This window comes from Homalodisca vitripennis, chromosome 5, assembly GCF_021130785.1.
Source record: "Homalodisca vitripennis isolate AUS2020 chromosome 5, UT_GWSS_2.1, whole genome shotgun sequence".
NCBI classification, from domain to species: Eukaryota; Metazoa; Arthropoda; class Insecta; order Hemiptera; family Cicadellidae; genus Homalodisca; species Homalodisca vitripennis.
This window is the reverse complement of record NC_060211.1, coordinates 115,042,571-115,061,534: the sequence shown is the minus strand read 5'-3', so window position 1 is coordinate 115,061,534 and position 18,964 is coordinate 115,042,571. Positions and strand designations below refer to the sequence as shown.

General features: G+C 32.1%; 1 protein-coding gene across 5 annotated transcripts in view; it reads left to right on the top strand.

Annotated features, from left to right (window-relative positions):
- LOC124362750 (sodium/nucleoside cotransporter 2-like) overlaps positions 1-18,964 on the top strand; it is a 35,534-nt gene that overhangs the window by 7,516 nt on the left and 9,054 nt on the right. For 3 of the 5 annotated variants that reach the window (XM_046817501.1, XM_046817499.1, XM_046817502.1), the window contains exons 2-4: positions 3,242-3,329; positions 10,800-10,901; positions 14,766-14,922. In XM_046817501.1, the coding sequence (XP_046673457.1) occupies positions 3,249-3,329; positions 10,800-10,901; positions 14,766-14,922 (340 nt within the window). In that variant the 5' untranslated portion in view covers positions 3,242-3,248. Of the gene's footprint in view, positions 1-3,241; positions 3,330-5,051; positions 5,231-5,769; positions 6,309-10,799; positions 10,902-14,765; positions 14,923-18,964 lie in introns of those variants that run through there. The other 2 variants (XM_046817503.1, XM_046817504.1) reach the window with 2 other exon arrangements.

Below are 18,964 nucleotides of genomic sequence, written 5' to 3'. Positions count from 1 at the left end.
AATGTGTTTCATAAAACACTTATACTAATAAATAAGAAATATAATATCAAATAAGAATTGTTGCCAAATGAAAAAGAAAGGATACAATTCTGAAAAATATCCTCAAGTAAGTTTTAATATCCAGCACACTGTCATAAACCATAATAATACTCATAGAATGTTGCTCAGAACAATTGGAACTGCGACACCTTGAATACTGTCTACCGCAAGGTAATGTGCAAATGTTTGTATAAGAATAAAGAAAACAGAAGTTGTATATAATAGAATAGACGATAAACAGTAAATTTTATCTGTTAAGTAAATGAAATAATAACTCGATTGCCACATTAAATGGCCTCTCTTCAATAATATCTAAGTGAAACAATCCTAATAATATTATAAATGCGAAAGAGCCTTTGTTTGTTTGTTTTTCTTTCACGCGTAAACTACTCACCTAACTGTACTGAAATTTTAGATAGACATTCTTATGGGGGGGGGGGATGGGCTAGGGACCATAAGTTTCGAAAATCCCTCCGGGCTACGCTCCACTGGTCTTTAATGTGTCGAAAAATGCAATCTTGGTTTCTAAAGTTGTGTAAAATTAATTGAATGAGCCTGTCAAATGTAATCAACTGTTCTGTGTAAACATTGTTTATTATTTTCAATTTGTTTACATTTATAGTGAGTGAACTGAACTGAACAGTGGAAGACGGGGTGGTTCCCCTCAGAGCAGATTCTGAAACAAATGTCACAATGACTACTGGAGACCAGCAGCATCAGTGTATTTTAGCATACACTTAATTAGTGCTGGGACAGAATGGTACGTTTGCTGAAGTGTATTTAATGCAGTCAAGTTGATAACAAGTAGATGAGCAACGAAGATGTATGGTCGGCAGATGTTGAGGATGGACGGCAAGTCTAGACGGTTGGCGCCTAAGCTACGGAATAATAAGCTTTTTGGCGTACTATCTTGATCGTGGCAACAAGGCAAACTCAACATTGGCGTCGGAAATATAATTCACTCGAACCAGCAGTGATCATAAACGTGCAACACCTACTAAATTGCGTGCAAAGCAACGGGTAACTGCTAGCAGTTCAGATACAAGAGACAATATAGTCTAACGTTTACTATAAATTTAAAAACTGTTATGAATTGACAAAAGTTGGCTTCTCAGATATATATATATATATATATATATATATATATATATATATATATATATATATATATATATATATATATATATATATATATATTTCTTGATTTGGAGAGAGACAAAATCAGCTTTGGAGCAAAAAATACTAAGACCGGATGGAATTAAAATGACTATAAATATATATATTTTTTAAACACATTTTCTTGATCGTGGGAAGAAGTCAAATTCAACATTGGCGTCGGAAATATAATTAACTGGAACCAGACGTGCTCATACAGGTGCAAACCCTACAAAATTGCGTGCTAAGCCGCGGATAACTGCTAGCTATTATATAATTATCAATGCCATATATCCTTCATTACCAATGATCAATTGTGCGATCTAAAGTTTGATTACAGTCCCAAACTTAAATTGTGCAACTATTGAGAAAAGACAGTTCGGATATAGTTCAGTAAATGCAAGAGACGAAATTAAACAAATACATCGTCGCAATCAATTGTTTGATTTGTGTTTAGTTGCAGTTTATTCAAATTTAAAAGTTCTTATTTAGTATAATGCAAGAACGAAAAGAGATATCTAAATGTTATTAACAAACTAGAAGAAACAAAAATATACAGACTCGAGCTTAGTGTTAAGAAATACTTGCACATTTTTAAGGACTTAGTCAGATACCAGGAAAGATAGAGCTGGAATTTAATAAGTTTATCAGGCCAGTTAACTGCAAGCAAGCCGTATTCCTGTGAAATAAAGGAAACAGAAACTACTGCAGATCTTGAAAGATTAGATAGCATAGCAAAGTTTTAAGAGTTATGACGACTAAATCTTTCTTAGTCTAAAAAGTTCTTTTTTTATTTTTTCGTCCTATTTCTTTAATTCAAGATGCTAACAATATTCAGGAATCTATTTTCGTTGTTCAATGGTACAAAGTATAAGAATTCGATGATGACATTTTTAGAAACCACAATAGAACACAATTTAAAGAACTGATTGTGATGGTGCATTGTATAATCATATCTTCTCTTGCAATCACGTAGAGGTTCTTTTTTATAATTGAGTTGTAAATGCACTGGATTCATAAAACAATAAATCGATACAACGAAGTATCGAAGGGCCCGACATAACGTAAGAAAAGACGTATCGCATAGACGGACTGTCCTTTTACTTTTTATTATTTGTAAATTAAATAAATAGAGCTCTCTCATGGACCGAGAGGAACCCATTTACCAAATTCCAAGTTTCTAGGACATTTCCATCACATATCGCACAAAGAGTCAGAAAGACTATGGACTGCTCTTCGGTGTTTTGATCCCAAAATAGATAGCGTTATTCCATAGACCAAGAGGAACCCATATTCTGTTTCAAGCATCTTGAACTTTCTATCAAGAGCTATTGGACAGACAGACAGCGAAATATATTTTGACTGATCAAATTATTAACACTGTATATCGTCACTCGGTAAGCCTGAGCACATTCATTATTCGTGATCCGTCTCCGGCACGCAGTGCTTATTTCCCTCAATATTTGGCCTTGAAAGATAATTAATTTCAGGTCCTGTACTTCTTACCTGAATGTACATTAGAGTTCCTGAATGTAGTCTTAATGTTATATCTTGCACAACTATAATGTAAGATGTTTAATTTTTTAATATTTATTGTAGCATTTTGGATTGTTAGAGTTGCAAATTAAAAGTGAACTTATATTAATCATGAATCTGCCTTGAAATACTTTTTCCACGAGCTTGTATACATTTTGGTATTTTTAATACCAAATATAATATTTATAATTTACATAATCCAACAACAAGAGTTTTATGTGTTTTGGTTTGGCGCTATTAAACAATCGTGTAAATACAGTAAATAACATTAATTATTACTTGTATCTTATTAAATGACTATGCCAGGAAAATGTCTTATTTTTCTTAATACACTTCCGATACGCGTCTCCACTATATAGAAACAGATAATATTGAAAGCTGTAATATACCATAATGAATGGCTGTCGCTTTCAAGAGGTTTATTTTTATGATACTCTGGGTTATAATTAGCAACGTGAAAACAGATTTAATTTTATTAGCTGAAAATTAATTTTTCTTTTTTTCAACACAGGTGAAAGATGTTAAACGACGGGTTTGTTCCTGATCGAACTGAAGATCATTCAGAGAGCCAAATGACACGTGGAAGCGGAGATATAAATGTAAGTTAATTGAATTATAGTATGCATATACAAGGTGTTTGAAAAGTATGGGTACGGCTTAATATTTTACAAACCATAGCAGATAACATCTATAAACTTTGCACAGTGTCATATGGCTATGTAAACTATTTTTCCTTGCTATTACCATGACATGCCAACCATGGGGGGACAGCCCACAGAGGAAAACATGGAAATCCTAAATGAAAGCATGGGTCGAGTGATACCTCATTTGAAAGAGCTCACTTAGTAGAGTTGAATGCCGCAAACCGCATCTCAAAAGGTTTATCCAATCAGAAATGGCGGGTTGTTTTAGTTAAACATTGTGAAGTACATTATGCGCTGCCATTTCTTACTGGATCACCGTATTCTGATGCGGTATGCGGCGTTTCCCTCTACTAACCGATGTGTTTTCACTGACTTTTTTTAATTAGCAAATTATGTCATAAACTTATAACACAATAAATAAAACACAATAAATACCGATGTTTTTAATTTGATTTATTGTGTTATAAATTTATGACATAATTTGCTAATTAAAAAAAGTCAGTGAAAACACATAGTTTACAACACAAGGAAAAATAGTTTACATAGCCATATGACACTGTGCAAAGTTTATAGATGTTAGGCTATCTGCTATGGTTTGTAAAATATTAAGCCGTACCCATACTTTTCAAACACCTTGTATAACAAGGTGAATGCTAAGAATTCTCATAAAGAGGTGAAATGTAAAATGGCCAGCATCAAATATTTAAAAATCGTAACTGTTACATAACTGGCTTATTGTTCCCTCGCTGAACAACATAAGAATCGTTCCATTGTTCTTGCAGTTAGTTCTCTTGTAAGGCGTTGTATATCAGAGGGGCTGTAATGGAACTGAACTGTTACAAAGGTCTGATAGAGCAGAGGACCTAGAATAATTGTCAATCTCTTGCAAATAATGTCATGGTTATTCATATATTTCAAGGACCAGAAACTACTACTCTGAAGGAGAACTAGGTAATCATTTCGGAGCTTCTTATACAGTTCTGTACCTATATTATTAACACAAATATCACTAGGATCTAATGAACGTTAAAATCCCCGCTATCATCAACTTATGATCGGGTACTTTGAAGGTCTAATTAGGCGGATCTTCAGTAGGCTAGCAGGAATTCTCTCTTCCGATGCTACAATACACTCCAATTCCAGCAAGGCTCCTCAAAAGCCTGCCCTGCCATATTAGTGTTAGATCTTTCAGAACCATTCTCTTTCCCAAATCATTGGTCCGGTTGTCAAAAGCTGCCCTGCCAATTTTACATCTTCCTCCAATTGATATTCAGAGCCTACGGTACAGGTTTTTTGTAGGCCGCAACGTGTGACTTCAAAGCCGAACCTCCAGGCCCTAATTCAACAACAATTCTAATTCAACAACAATTCTAGCTTTATAAATTCTTTAAAGTTACCTACATATTTACAAGATATTGTACAAAATAATATTGTAATCAAAGAGATTTCTCATTTTCATCAGCTAGTTTCATATAATTTATGTACATCCGAACAACTTATATTCTTAGTTATTTTTTGGATTTTTCCATCCTAACAAGTAGAAAATTCTCAAAATTCTTTTGTTTGTAGTTTTCAATTTTAATTTCTTGGGCAAACAGACCTAAAGAAAATCATAAGTCATACCTACTACAATCAAAAGTCATACTTAGTGTAAATATTAACCATCTTGAAAAATCTTGTTTTATTAAATAAAATCAGCTTACGAAGTGACTGAACGCATACATAAATACAATCACAATAACAATTCTACTAAAACATTTAGTATGCCTATATTATTTACAGGGTTTGCTTTTAAAATTTTAGAATGGTCGTTATGAAGGCAACATGACATTTTTCGTTCAGCGATATCTTACGAGGTAAGTCAATTTTTAATTACAATAAAAATCATATTATTAAACATAAAATAAATTATATATGGTAAATATTGTAAACAGTAACAAGCTTGGAGTATGTAACATGTATTTATATGATTTCTTTCATAAAACACAGTAGCCTAAAACGTGTACACAATTTGCCATAGACATAGGTACTCTTTTTTAGAGAAATTACACGCAATTTTACAAATTTGGTGGCGTGAAGATGTATGTATGTATGTATTTCTTTCAAATCTTCGATGAAGCTTCTCCAATATGTCCCAAACTGCACTCGTACTCTGCGTAACCGTAAATTGACACTCCTATGTTTCCTACAGCGTCACTCCTAATGTGTAGATTAAGAAAGTTTTTAACTCGATTTACGCTATTCTAAAATGTAGCCTACAGTACAAAAAGTAACACTTTTCCTACAACCGTTATAATTGTTGCAAGGTACCAAGTCAATAAAACAATGCCAAAGTTTTGCTTGATTATATTTATTTATCATTGTGTAGGTAATGGTGTGTTATTAGCAAAAAAAGGCATGCAAATTTACGTTTGACTTGCTTCATTACGAACATGTTTTACAACGCGTGACCTCGGCCAGTTAAGACGTTGACAATACAACTGCAATCACAAGAATCATTATCACTTGACGATCTCAATTCTTCTATTTGGTATTAATGTTACAATTTTATGAATACAAGTTAATACGGCTCATCTCAGATCATTATGACTCGGTGGTTACAAGCTAACCCAGCTCAAGTGTTCCGTCTTATCTTTAACACAGCCCGATAACTAACTGGTAATTACTTTAATTGTTTGAAAATTTACTGTGAAGGCCAATTTAGTCAAGGTATTTTGTCAACAGACAGTCAACGAAAACACTCTCACACCTGTGCCAGCTCAGAGCTCCTCGATGGCTCAAAGTGTAAACAGATTATACTCAGACATTTTAATACTTCTAAATACTGATAATCTGAAGATACAAAACAAGACCACAGCCATGATCTCTCTTGAATTTATAATACCTTAAAGCTTATTTTTTACTCTTCTATGTTTGTTTCATAGGAAATATAAAGTACAGTAAGTAGTACTTGTAGTAGTAGCAGCCAGTAGTGGTGGAGAGTATTTTCCAATATTGGTATTTCGGAAAAAGTGCTCTCTTAATTATTTACAAGTAACATTTTAATTTATTATATTAAATGTTAAGTGTTTTTTACACTTTAAATCATTACATTAGTTCGTAATCATACGTAACGAGATTTCTTAGAATGAGCACCAAGAGACAAATAGTAAAAAAAGCAAAGGCAATGATTTCCTAGACATAAATATTGTGTAAAAATCTAATGTATGCATTATTATAAAAGGACATGTGGAGTTTCGGACATTTAAGGTTCTTCGGCTAATGATGAACAATGGTAGTTAAACATGCATAAGGAGGATGGTGGGGCTGATTGAAGAAGAAATGGACAGTTCTCTTTTGTTGTGGATCTCAAAGTTATCGTGCGTATTCGAAGTTTACTACACGCAGTTTCTTTGATTGTTACAAAATTTGTTCAGGTTCCATAGTTACTTTTTTACATTGATGGTCCTAATAGGCCATAATGTCATGTATGAAACCTCAAGTAATATTCAAAAGTATATGCCGGACCTCATCCCACTTTTTCACTAGCAATTTCTCATAATGTCTTTGTGTTTTAACTAACATTTAAGTATCTTTTTGTTGTGCTTGTTTATTTCTTCTTGCGGAAACATGTTACACAGCAATATTTAAGAAATTCTTTATTGTTACTGCACACAGAGTTTGGAATTCCCTTACAGTATGGAAATCCCTTCCATTAAAGAACTGGAATTCAGCTTTGAAAAACTCTTCATAGATCACATGACTGCGGCTTCTGAGACCGATGGCATGGACTTGGGCGGAATGAATGACTGAGTGAATGGGTTTGAAAATATATTTTCTTGTTAATGAAATATATGTTATTATGAAGAGTAATATCAGTTTATTTGATTTTTAAATTATTATAAAGATTATACAGATTTAAGTGGAATTATTTTTCTACTGGAGTTATGTGTTTGTTTAGTAGTTGGATTATGTTCAGGTTAAATGTAAGAAAGGGTCATATGGCCCTAATTTCTCCTCTGTACTCATGTACTAATAAAGAAATTATGACTAATACTATGGTTACGATTGTCAATGCACATTTTCTGAGTCGTGCTTTTCATTCTTGTTAGGTGATTACGATATTTTATGTATTGTGTTCTAAACTGTTCTAACTACATATTTTTGCATACACTTATAATTTATTCTCTTCTATACTTCAAGCAACAAGGAAGCCACATATTTTCAATTTATACTTTGCAATTTGAACTAGGATGTTTCCTATTCTTTCTGATTCATAGATTTATGATTGAGGGTGTTGATTCTGTACATTCTATTAAAGGTCCAATTCAACTGTATTTAATTCATCTTCTATCCCATCTTTGAGCTTAACCTTTTTGATCTGTCAAACAAAGAGCAACAAACTCCTGTTTAAAGATACTATTTTAGTCCGGTAAAAATAAGGATGCAACCTCGGAATGAAAGATAATAAGCTAAAAATTTGCATACGTCTTTATTTTGATGGTATAAAACTTACCTCAAAAAGTCTCATATAATCACGTGTACGCGTCTTTAGTTATTTAAGGTCAAAGTTCATGAAAATCAGTTTTTTGCAAATATCTCGTTTCCCTTACGCTAAATGACTTTGAAGGTGATTAGAGAAATTGTAGAACGGAAAATCCTCTTCAACTTTTGTCTGAAGTAATTTTATGTACGTTCAACCCTTTTTGAGATACAGCGCAAAGAGTAGGGGACCGCTTTACCTGTATATACGATAATGCGAGGTCAGCCAGTAGAATACAATAAATAAATTAGTTATATTGTTAATTATTCATTTAATATTATTATTATTATTACTTAATACTATTATTATTGTTATTATTATTATCATTATTATTAAATATTATTATTTAATACCACCGAGACGAAACCACTGTGCATATATCATCGATGGTGGATTTCTCTTGCATCGCGTTGTATGGAATAAATATGATACTATCTCTGATATTTATTGAATAAATACGTCAAATATTTACAAAACACATTATGGGTCAAGTATCGTTGTTGTATTTGATGGTTACTCAGACAACACTAAGAACATTAAAGCAATGGAACAATTAAGAAGAACTGCTGGTGTGTCAAAATCTTACGAACTCGCTCTGATGAAACAATGGTGGTGCCAATCAGCCAAGAAAAATTTTTATCGAATTCATCTAATAAAAAAATATTTATAGACATGCTTATCATCAAATTAAAAAAACTGTTAATATCACTACAAAACAAGCCAGAGATGATGCTGATGTTTCTCATTGTAGAAACAGCTATTGCAGAGTCTGAACTTAAAAAAAACTTCTGTCATTGTAGGCGAAGATATTGATTTGCTAGTTATCTTGATAGGAAGTGCTCAATCACATCAACAAGAAATTTGTTTTCAAAAAAATGGGTAAGGATAATGTGGAGACAAAACTGTATTCATCGAAAAGTTTTTGATAAATACCCTCATTCTAAGAAACACATATTATTTTTTACACGCATTTAGTGGATGTGATGCGACTTCTGGGCTTTATAAAAAAGGTAAAATATCGTTTATTAAAATGTTCGAAAAACATCACGATTTAAATCAATCAGCTGAACTATTTAAACAAAAAAAACTGCTCTGAACAAGAAGTATTTGAAAATGGAGTACGTATTTTCTTAGCAACGTATAATGCTCCGAAATCAGAAGACGATATAGAACTCTTTTCGATACACCCAGTTCATCAAATCAACAAGACTCAACAAACTAGTGCAGTTATCAAGTCTTCCTCCTTCAAGTACAGCAGCTCGTCAGCATATCCTTCGTGTCTATTATTAGACCCAAATTAGGTTGAGAAATGATTTAGAACCCCAGGAATTCGGCTGGGTACTGCAAAATCAACTCCTGGGACCAATAACAACATTATTACCACCAGCACCAGAAGAACTGCTGAATACAATATTTTGCAATTGCAAAAAAGGTTGTGCTTCTAATTGCGGATGCAGGGAAATCAGGATTGCGATGCACTTTAATTTGTGGGCAGTGTAATGGAACAATCATGCCTCAAACGCTTCATCAACTTCAGATGGTTTCAATGAAGAAAGTGAATATGCACATGATATTTCTTGAATCTTTCTATTCTGATAATTTAGTAAACGAGAATGATGAAAAATGAAATCCGATATTGAACAGCCAGAGGAACAAGAAGAACAAGAAGAAGAAGAAGGAGAGGAGAGGAGGAGGAGGAGGAGAAGAAGACAATGAAAAAGAAGAAAATTAAAACAAAAATATTAATCACTAATAATGAAAACAAATATTTTATACTTGTAATTGGTAATAAATTGATTATTGGATCAATAAATAAATATATAATTAAACTTCATTTGAAATATTTCTTTTAATATTGTATGTTTTTGTAAAAATAAAAATAAGTATTATTTAGAGAAATATATAATTTATAATTAATATCTATAAATATGGTATATTAAATAATAAATGATAATAATGCTAACAATAATAATAGTATTAATTAATAATAATAATAGTAAGTGAATAATTAACAATATAACTCATTTATTTATTGTATTCTACTGGCTGACCTCGCATTATCGTATATACAGGTAAGCGGTCCCCTACTCTTTGCGCTGTATCTCAAAAAGGGTTTGAACGTACATAAAATTACTTCAGACAAAAAGTTGAAGAGGATTTTCCGTTCTACAATTTCTCTAATCACCTTCAAAGTCATTTAGTGTAAGGGAAAAAAGATATTTGCAAAAAACTGATTTTTCATGAACTTTGACCTTAAATATCTAAAGACGCGTACACGGTGATTATATGAGACTTTTGAGGTTAAGTTTTTATACCATCAAAATAAAGACGTATGCAAATTTTTAGCTTATTATCTTTCATTCCGAGGTTGCATCCTTATTTTGCCTTATTTTACTGAGTTATTTATGGTTTGATTGAACATTAAAATAATGAAAGTATAGTTTCTTTCGGCAAATCAAGGAGTTATCTTTCTTACCACGCACACATCCAAAAGGGAAGACTGTTTTACTCTTCTACGACTGCGATAGACGAATGGAAAGATAATAATTATTTATAAATTTGATACATTGTGACCAATTTAATATTATTGCAATATACACTGAATTTTAAAATTGTTATACATTTTGAATTCATTTTGTTTTTTTGTGTTTATGAAATAAATATTTCTGTAATTTTTTTCTTTTTAATATTAGCCATTCAAATATTCAAAGTTTTTATAAATATATCAGTGTAAATAGCTCTATTTTTTGCTATAGTTTAGATTAATAAACAGATCTAATAAACTTAACAGGTGCACAATGGGCTAGGACTGTTTTAATAGTCTAACACAACAGAATCCCACGAAAAAGCTTCATATGTGAGAGTACTGTTTATGTGAGTATGTTTTGATTTGTCTGTTGAAGGGACCGTCAGAAAAAGTTGAACTTCAATTGGACAATGTGAACAAAACATTCAAAGAGGATCCTATCGATGATGATGATGAAGATGCCATAATAGCTAACGCAGTATGTATGTGTTTAAAATATTGTTAAATTGCACCAAAAGTTCTATACAAGTAAATATGTTAATTTTAATATAATGTAATACGTAATACATCACACACACACACACACACACACCACTTGTTCAATTGTCTTGTTATATATTAATTTTATGAGGTTGAACATACAAATGTAATGTTTGTAAACAAAAACTTCAAGTTTGGCAAAACAACGTGAGAAAGCAAAATGTTGTGAAAATTTGTTTTTAGAACCTTATAAATAAAAACGTATATATAATCATTCTTTTCCCAAATTGTGAATGGCCTTCAACTAGCATGAGAGTTGTTAAAAGTGAGAGTGAAATAAAACTTGTCAATTATTACGTAACAATAATGTGTATTAAAGAGACTGTAATATTGTGCCTGTATTGGTAAATAACTGAATTAAAACTATGCAGTGTTGAATAATATACAGTAACATTGCAGAAATAGTGGTGAGACTCTCAAGTAATAAAAAGTTTCAAAATGGTCACTATCCCCGTTGTACAAAATCATACAATTATATAACCATATTTGTAGCTGAGAATTATGTTTCAAGATTAATCAAACATACCGGTATTGAAAATTGTTATAACGACAGCCATAATACGATTTTAGAAACTACGTCAAGAGATCAAATTTCCCTTCTGGCTTAGTTGGAAGAAGGTAGATTTCACATGTGGTGAATTTTCTTGTATATTTCTCAAACTTTTGAACGACTGCTTTTATAGGAAAAATATTAGGATAACAATAGTTTTAAATTATTTGAAAATGTTGTCTCAATTGTAATTTATGTTGTAAAATATCCTACACCGAAATTTTTTACAATAGAAGCTTTCTATTGGTTGAGACTGGCCAACATTGTATAACTTTAGTTTGAATTGGCTATAAATTGTGCTAATTATGTGTTCACTGTTATTTCCGTAGTGATACTGTATATTATTCAAAGGTTTTTACCACTGTTATCTGAAAAACTTTACGACAGAATAAATCATGTAAGAAACGCTGTGAATGACCTGAGAATTCTAAAAGTCTTGTTTGTGATTTTTACAATGAAAAAAAAACATAACCATTCCTTTGGAGGTATACAAAGTACATATTTGATCGTTATAAGTAAATATTTTAGGAATAATTTCTGGTTGATTGTAACTTATTCAATTTTACCATTTTACAAACAAATGTATGTTTCTAAGATTTTTGTTTTTAAGGTTTCAAGACGGTAGAGTTTTTAAATATTTATAAATGTTGAGAGTATCATGCCAACCTTCATAGTCATCACATCACTGTTACCCTCCTAAAAAAAAAATACATGTTGTGGTTGACTTTTGAGATGGTAGATTCTCCATGTGAAATTAGTGAAATCTAGGATTTTTTTATTAAACCGACAGGAATATTTATTCCTAAACCATATATATTTTAAGTAGATCGTACTCGTAATGCAGATATGTCATACCCGTAGGGTGTTGCTCTTTTTTCTGTAGAAAGGATAGAATCCAAATAGTTATAGCATGGGAGGTCTCAATTATACATTATAACAGTAGTAGATATGAATATAATTTGTCTTATAGATATAACTATTCCAATAAACTAGATAAAACTTTGTTATTAATGTATGGTAAAATTTTTGAAATTTTTAAACAAGCGGACGTGACACTCGTAGTTAAAATGAGCTGGAAAGTCCATTCTTACTGATAAATAATCATATTACTTTGTTACTTTCCGTCCATAGTAATTATTTTTTGTTTAGATAAGGTTTGTGGGTTTACTCCTTCATGGATACTTGTGCAAATGGTAATCATATCATATTTGAGGTCCACATTTGTTTTTGTCTTCACTGAACAAACTATTATAAAAATTTGAAAATGTAGTATACACAGAATTTAATTTATATAGTTATTATGCATCATTTATTATTGGGGCTAAGAGTTTAAATACGTTATAACTATTCAATTCCGTTAAAGATTTATATGTGGGTTTGTAGCACTTGCACATCCTTTAAAAAAGGATAATGTCAATTTAGCTACTGAACTGAAAGTCCTATCTTGGATTCTATTAACACAATGTGTATAGGACAACACAATAGCTTTTCATTAAAACAGCTATTCCAATAGACAGAGACAACTATTTTTTATTACGTAATGTGTATGACACATTTTAACCCGTTTCCAAAGTGAGAAAGGTCAGATGGCGTTTTGTGTAAAGTTTAAATTGAGTTGATCATTTCAGTATGTTCACAAAATACATATTCTTAAAGCAAGAAGTAAAGTTAATATTATACTCATACTTTCTGTATTATCCAAGTTGCCGTGTTTGCATAACCTTGGATAACTTTGATTTTAAGAATTACATATTGAAACCATGATCGAACTATGTTTTGTCTTTGTACAAACAAGGTAGAAGTACGACACACCATGTGTCGCATAATAAGCTTCACTAAGGTTGCAGTCAAAATTTTAAGTCTATAGCTCATTCCATTCTTAATATGCCTTGTGGATAGGCAGGCCATAATACAGAAAATAAGTTATTCATCCCCTCAGTAGACAAACAAGAAATTGTCAGTGGTAGGCTTCAGTGACGATCAGTGCATGTCCAAATTCCATGATTGGACATGCACCACCATTGAACTTGATGTTCCTTGCATATAACTGAAGTTCATGCAATATTTCTTATATATATATATATATATATATATATATATATATATGAACGGCTGTCATTTTTGACTCGGTTATCCGTTTGAGGTCGGGTTTGCGGCTCTGTACTCTACTAATAAAGACCTATTATTTGATATGCATATCGACCTATGCTTACATTTAAGATTTTCTTCTGACTCCTAGCGGGCCGCCCCCCTGAGGAAGTAGCGGATCACTGAATATGTGATAGAAATAGATTTTTTATGTCGAGTAACTTTGTGTAAGGTTTTGTAGCTCTATTTTAAATATTTGGAAAAATATTTAACCGACCCGGGACTTTTTGAACCCAAACTCTAGCCATCTTTGAAGGGCTGTCATTTTTGACTCGGTTATCCGTTTGAGGTCGGGTTTGCGGCTCTGTACTCTACTAATAAAGACCTTTTATTTGATATGCATATCGACCTATGCTTACATTTAAGATTTTCTTCTGACTCCTAGTGGGCCGCCCCCCTGAGGAAGTAGCGGATCACTGAATATGTGATAGAAATAGATTTTTATGTCGAGTAACTTTGTGTAAGGTTTTGTAGCTCTATTTTAAATATTTGGAAAAATATTTAACCGACCCGGGACTTTTTGAACCCAAACTCTAGCCATCTTTGAAGGGCTGTCATTTTTGACTCGGTTATCCGTTTGAGGTCGGGTTTGCGGCTCTGTACTCTACTAATAAAGACCTTTTATTTGATATGCATATCGACCTATGCTTACATTTAAGATTTTCTTCTGACTCCTAGCGGGCCGCCCCCCTGAGGAAATAGCGAATCACTGAATATGTGATAAAAATAGATTTTTATGTCCAGTAACTTTGTGTAAGGTTTTGTAGCTGTATTTTAAATATTTTGAAAAATATTTAACCGACCCGGGACTTTTTGGACACCCTGTATACATATGCATAGCATTCTCTTACAAACATTGTATTTATGTACATATGAAATTGAATGAATGGTGATCCAAGTGAAATTTCAAACCAAATTTTTAGGAACTCTCTAGTTAAGAGGAAGCAGTGATAATGTGAAAAGGAGGGAAGTTTATTATATCAGTGATTTCAATAGGTGGTGTGGTTTCATTTTGTTAAAATCCCTTACTGATAGACGTGTTAGAGTGTTTCCACTTAGATTTTTATATTCCATGAATTAATAATGTTTAACATGCTGTTCCAGAAAAACATAGTTGCTGTTGGTCTGGAATCATTCTGGAATAACTACCACATGTTTATCTCACGGCACAGAAGAGTTTTGATGAAAGCAGCATTAATTATAGCAATTATATTAATAATTGTGTACATGGCAGCTGTCATTTGGCAATTTCAACTTAAAGGTAATTTAGAGTTTTTGATATTTTATGTATAATTAGGATCAATACCAACTGCAGTATTTTTAATGAACTAACATTAAGAAAGGGGGCTAAAAGTTTCCTCATGAAATTGCACTTCCCTTAATACTGGATAGTGCTAAAAAGTTAAACAACTCTATGAAAAATTGATATGTGTATATGTGTACTATATGAATTCATATAATAATAATTTTCCATATTCTTGAATGTTGGCAGTACGAAATTTAGAATATGGCTCGACCAACTTTAAGATCTGAATGATACTCAATTATTTGTTGGAAACATTATTTTTTTATTTAAATGTATAATTTTAATACATTATAATCTGCTAAAACTATATAAACTTGATAAAACTTATGTTTTTACTCAATCATTGGATACATACATAAATAAAACAAAACATTAAACAAGTCACCCTTTTTGGATATGTTTTAGTATTTTGACAGACAATGTGACAGGTCAAATTACGACATTTGAATATTCGCAGGGAATTGGCAGACTGTGACGTCAGTGAATCGGCAGACTGTGACGTCAGTGAATCGGCAGACTGTGACGTCAGTGAATCACATGTTGTCGGAATTGAGATTTATTTAATTAATAACGGAGAAATATATTAAACTTTATACGGGAACAAATTTAATTAATTAAAATGAGTTAAACATAACCAAACTTCGTGTTTTACAAAAGTACTAAATAAAATTACGCAGAAAAGCCAATTGTGGGATAAAATGACTTGCTTATTGATGACGTCAGAAAGCACATGTTGCTAAAAATTTAAATAAAAAAGCTTTAGAAAAATAATAAAAGAAAATAGAAAGACTTAAATTGATCAATTATAGTGAACGTGATAAATTTTGACAATTATAAGAAAAGAATCAAATTATATTTAATCGTGAAGACGCTGATTTGAACGGGAGAGGGGATGAACATTGTGTGAACCGGTATGCGTAGTTTTTATACGGAGAATCCTTCTTCTCTGTCTGGACTTGAAGCAGTAAGGACGTCTACTCGTATAGATGAAATTTGAAACTGTACAATAGTGCATTGAAGTTGTAATTAGGGATGGGATGTTGTGTTAGTGAACAAAAATCAAAGCAAAGTGAGTAGAATTAGACAGTATAGGCCTAATATAAAATAAATTGACGTCAAAGTCATTTGCTTTGTCTTTCATTGAGTATCCCATCTACAAAGAAATGTGGTAAGTAAGATAATAAGCTTTAAATTAAAGAATATTACTTTCAAAACTTATTTGATTCAAAGTGATTGGTAAGAACAGTGAATATTTTGTGAACTTTATTATGATATAAACAATCATATTGATCAGAACTTTCAAAAGAGTAGTATTAAGTTTGAACCATTATTCAACCTACTTAAAAAACCTGAGATAATATAGACCCAGTGCTAGTGATATATAACGTGTAGCCTACTTTCATTAATACAAACTACACTTTCAACAACACCACAGACATTAAAGTTTGATCGTTATTTAAATATCAACTTGGAACAATATGAGTTAGCCAACACGAAGCAAGTCGCACAACCAATGAGGCGCAGCACATTTTGAATACCGATTGTGAGAAAATTGGGACAACAAACAGGGGCCTGGAACGTAGCAAAATCGTACAGCCAACTGGGGACTGGACCATAGCAGAAGGGCGACCAAAGTGGATCGTAGCAGAATAGGCACAGCAACGTGGGGACCGTAGCAACGATCATTTCAATAACTTCAAATGGAAAGGAAATAAACATTACCAACTACCTAACAAACAGAACTTTGAATGAATATGGCAGATACATAATTATAACTTTATGTTTCATAACATATGCTTTGTGTATTTTTTTTTTCAAGACCATGCAGGTCAGCCATGTGCAATACTCAAAATAACAAACCCACGTCCATCCCAAGTGACATCAAAAAGAAGAAACATGGGCAACAGGAACCTACTGAAACTTAAACAGTTACTTAAATAACAAGGATCGGAAAAGGTTGATACTGATGACATTAATTAAGCCTGCAAGTTTAACAACATACTAAAACAAATTATAAGTCTAATCTGCTGGTAGTCATGATAGTATATACAAATCAATGCCAGAAACAGAAAAAGAAAAATTAAGCCTTTTTAGTAGGTAATACTGCAAGGCTACTAAAACAAAGATTCTTAACATCCCAACCTCTATCATGCAACTGGTAAAGAAAAGCATAAGAGAAGTGCTGCATTTGTAAGACTATGATTAAGACTCCGATAGCTAAGACAACTTGACTCTGCATCCAGAACTGTTGTAGCTGACAAAAAAACAAGTGAGAAAAAGAGTTTGTCTAAAAAACTGAACACCGAAAAGTAAGAAACATCAGACCCAGCTATGGCAAACTATTTAGATAACTTCTTTAAAGAGATTATTAAAGATACAATAAACACTAATGGCTAATACTACACACACACACACAAAGCTGGGTATTTCAGGTTACAACACCAATTTTATTAGTTCAGGTTTTGTTAAAAGTCTCGATTATAGAAAGATGCAAAGGCAGTTAACCTTGGCAGACTGGAGTGGAGTGTTGAACGGCAATAATGTAAATAGTATGGTCAAGGCCTTTTATAGTATGTATAATTTATGTTATGAATCTCCATGTACTTTAAAGAAATTAAATTGTAGAAATAAATAAAGGAAAGAGTGGATATCAGAAAAAGTGATAGATTTGGTAAACTGGAAGAATAATTTGTTTAAAACATATAAAAGGGATAGATCCAATGTAACTTTAAATAGGGAATAAGATAACACGGCTAAATTTGTAAATAGATGTATTAAATATGAAAAATTAAATTATTATTCTTGGTTGTTATGTGATTGTAATAGTGATTCTGGAACAAAAAAGAAAATCACTAGCGACCATAAAGGTAGATGATCATTTGCTTGTGGTGACGGAAAATGAAACCAGCTTGTGGTGACGGAAAATGAAACCATTGTAGCCAATGCCTTTAATAATTATTTTACAAAGATAGTGCCATCCCTTAAGGAGGAGACACTCGGATTTGATTTGTTTCCTCAGGAACATATTGAGGCTGATGTTTTATTAGACTCATTTAGGATTAATATGATTGATATTTACAGAGTAATAAGTAAAATTAAAAGTAAAACAGCACTGGCATAGATGGCATAAGCATTGTATTAGGTAAGAACAACATAGATCTTTTTGTACCGTTATTGTATATTATTTATAGTAAGTCTCTAGAGCAAGGTATATTTCCTGACAAGTATAAAGTAGCCATGGTGGTACCTATATTTAAGGCAGGGGACACCACAGAATTGTCTTCATACCGCCCGATCTCTCTCATAAATACTATACCTAAGATATTTGAAACATTAGTTAAAGAAAAGTTACTGGACCACTTTCAGCAATTTAATTTTTTTCTAGTAATCAATATGGATTTTTACCTAATAAGGGAACAGATTTAGCCTTAGAGAAACATGTAACTTGTATTACAGATGCAGTTAACTCTCAAAAAGTTACTCTAGCTATTTATTTAGATTTAAAAAAAGCTTTTGATGTTTTGGATATAGATATCTTAGTACATAAGTTCAGAAGGTATGGGATTGGAGGCTCTGCATTGGCTTGGCTAACATCTTTTTCAAAATTCCGTCAGCAGGTTTTTAGAATAAATAATAATATCAAGAGTGACGCTTTAAACCTATGTTACGGAACTACTCAGGGGGGAGTACTTAGTCCACTCATGTTTCTTATCTATATTAACGACTTACTGGATATTGACCTCAACTCTTCCATATTTGCATATGCTGATGACACAGCATTAGTTTGTTTAGCTGGCAACAGAGATAAACTTAAACTGAAAATCGATAAAGACTTAGTGAAAGTATCTGAATGGTTAATTAGTAATAAGTTATTGATAAATGCTTCAAAAACCAAATGTGTATTATTTTTTGATAACGATAAGCCTAAATGCGAGTTAGAAGATAGATTTAAAATGTTTTGCCATAGTCATCAGTGTCTGTATGTGTGTAAATGTCC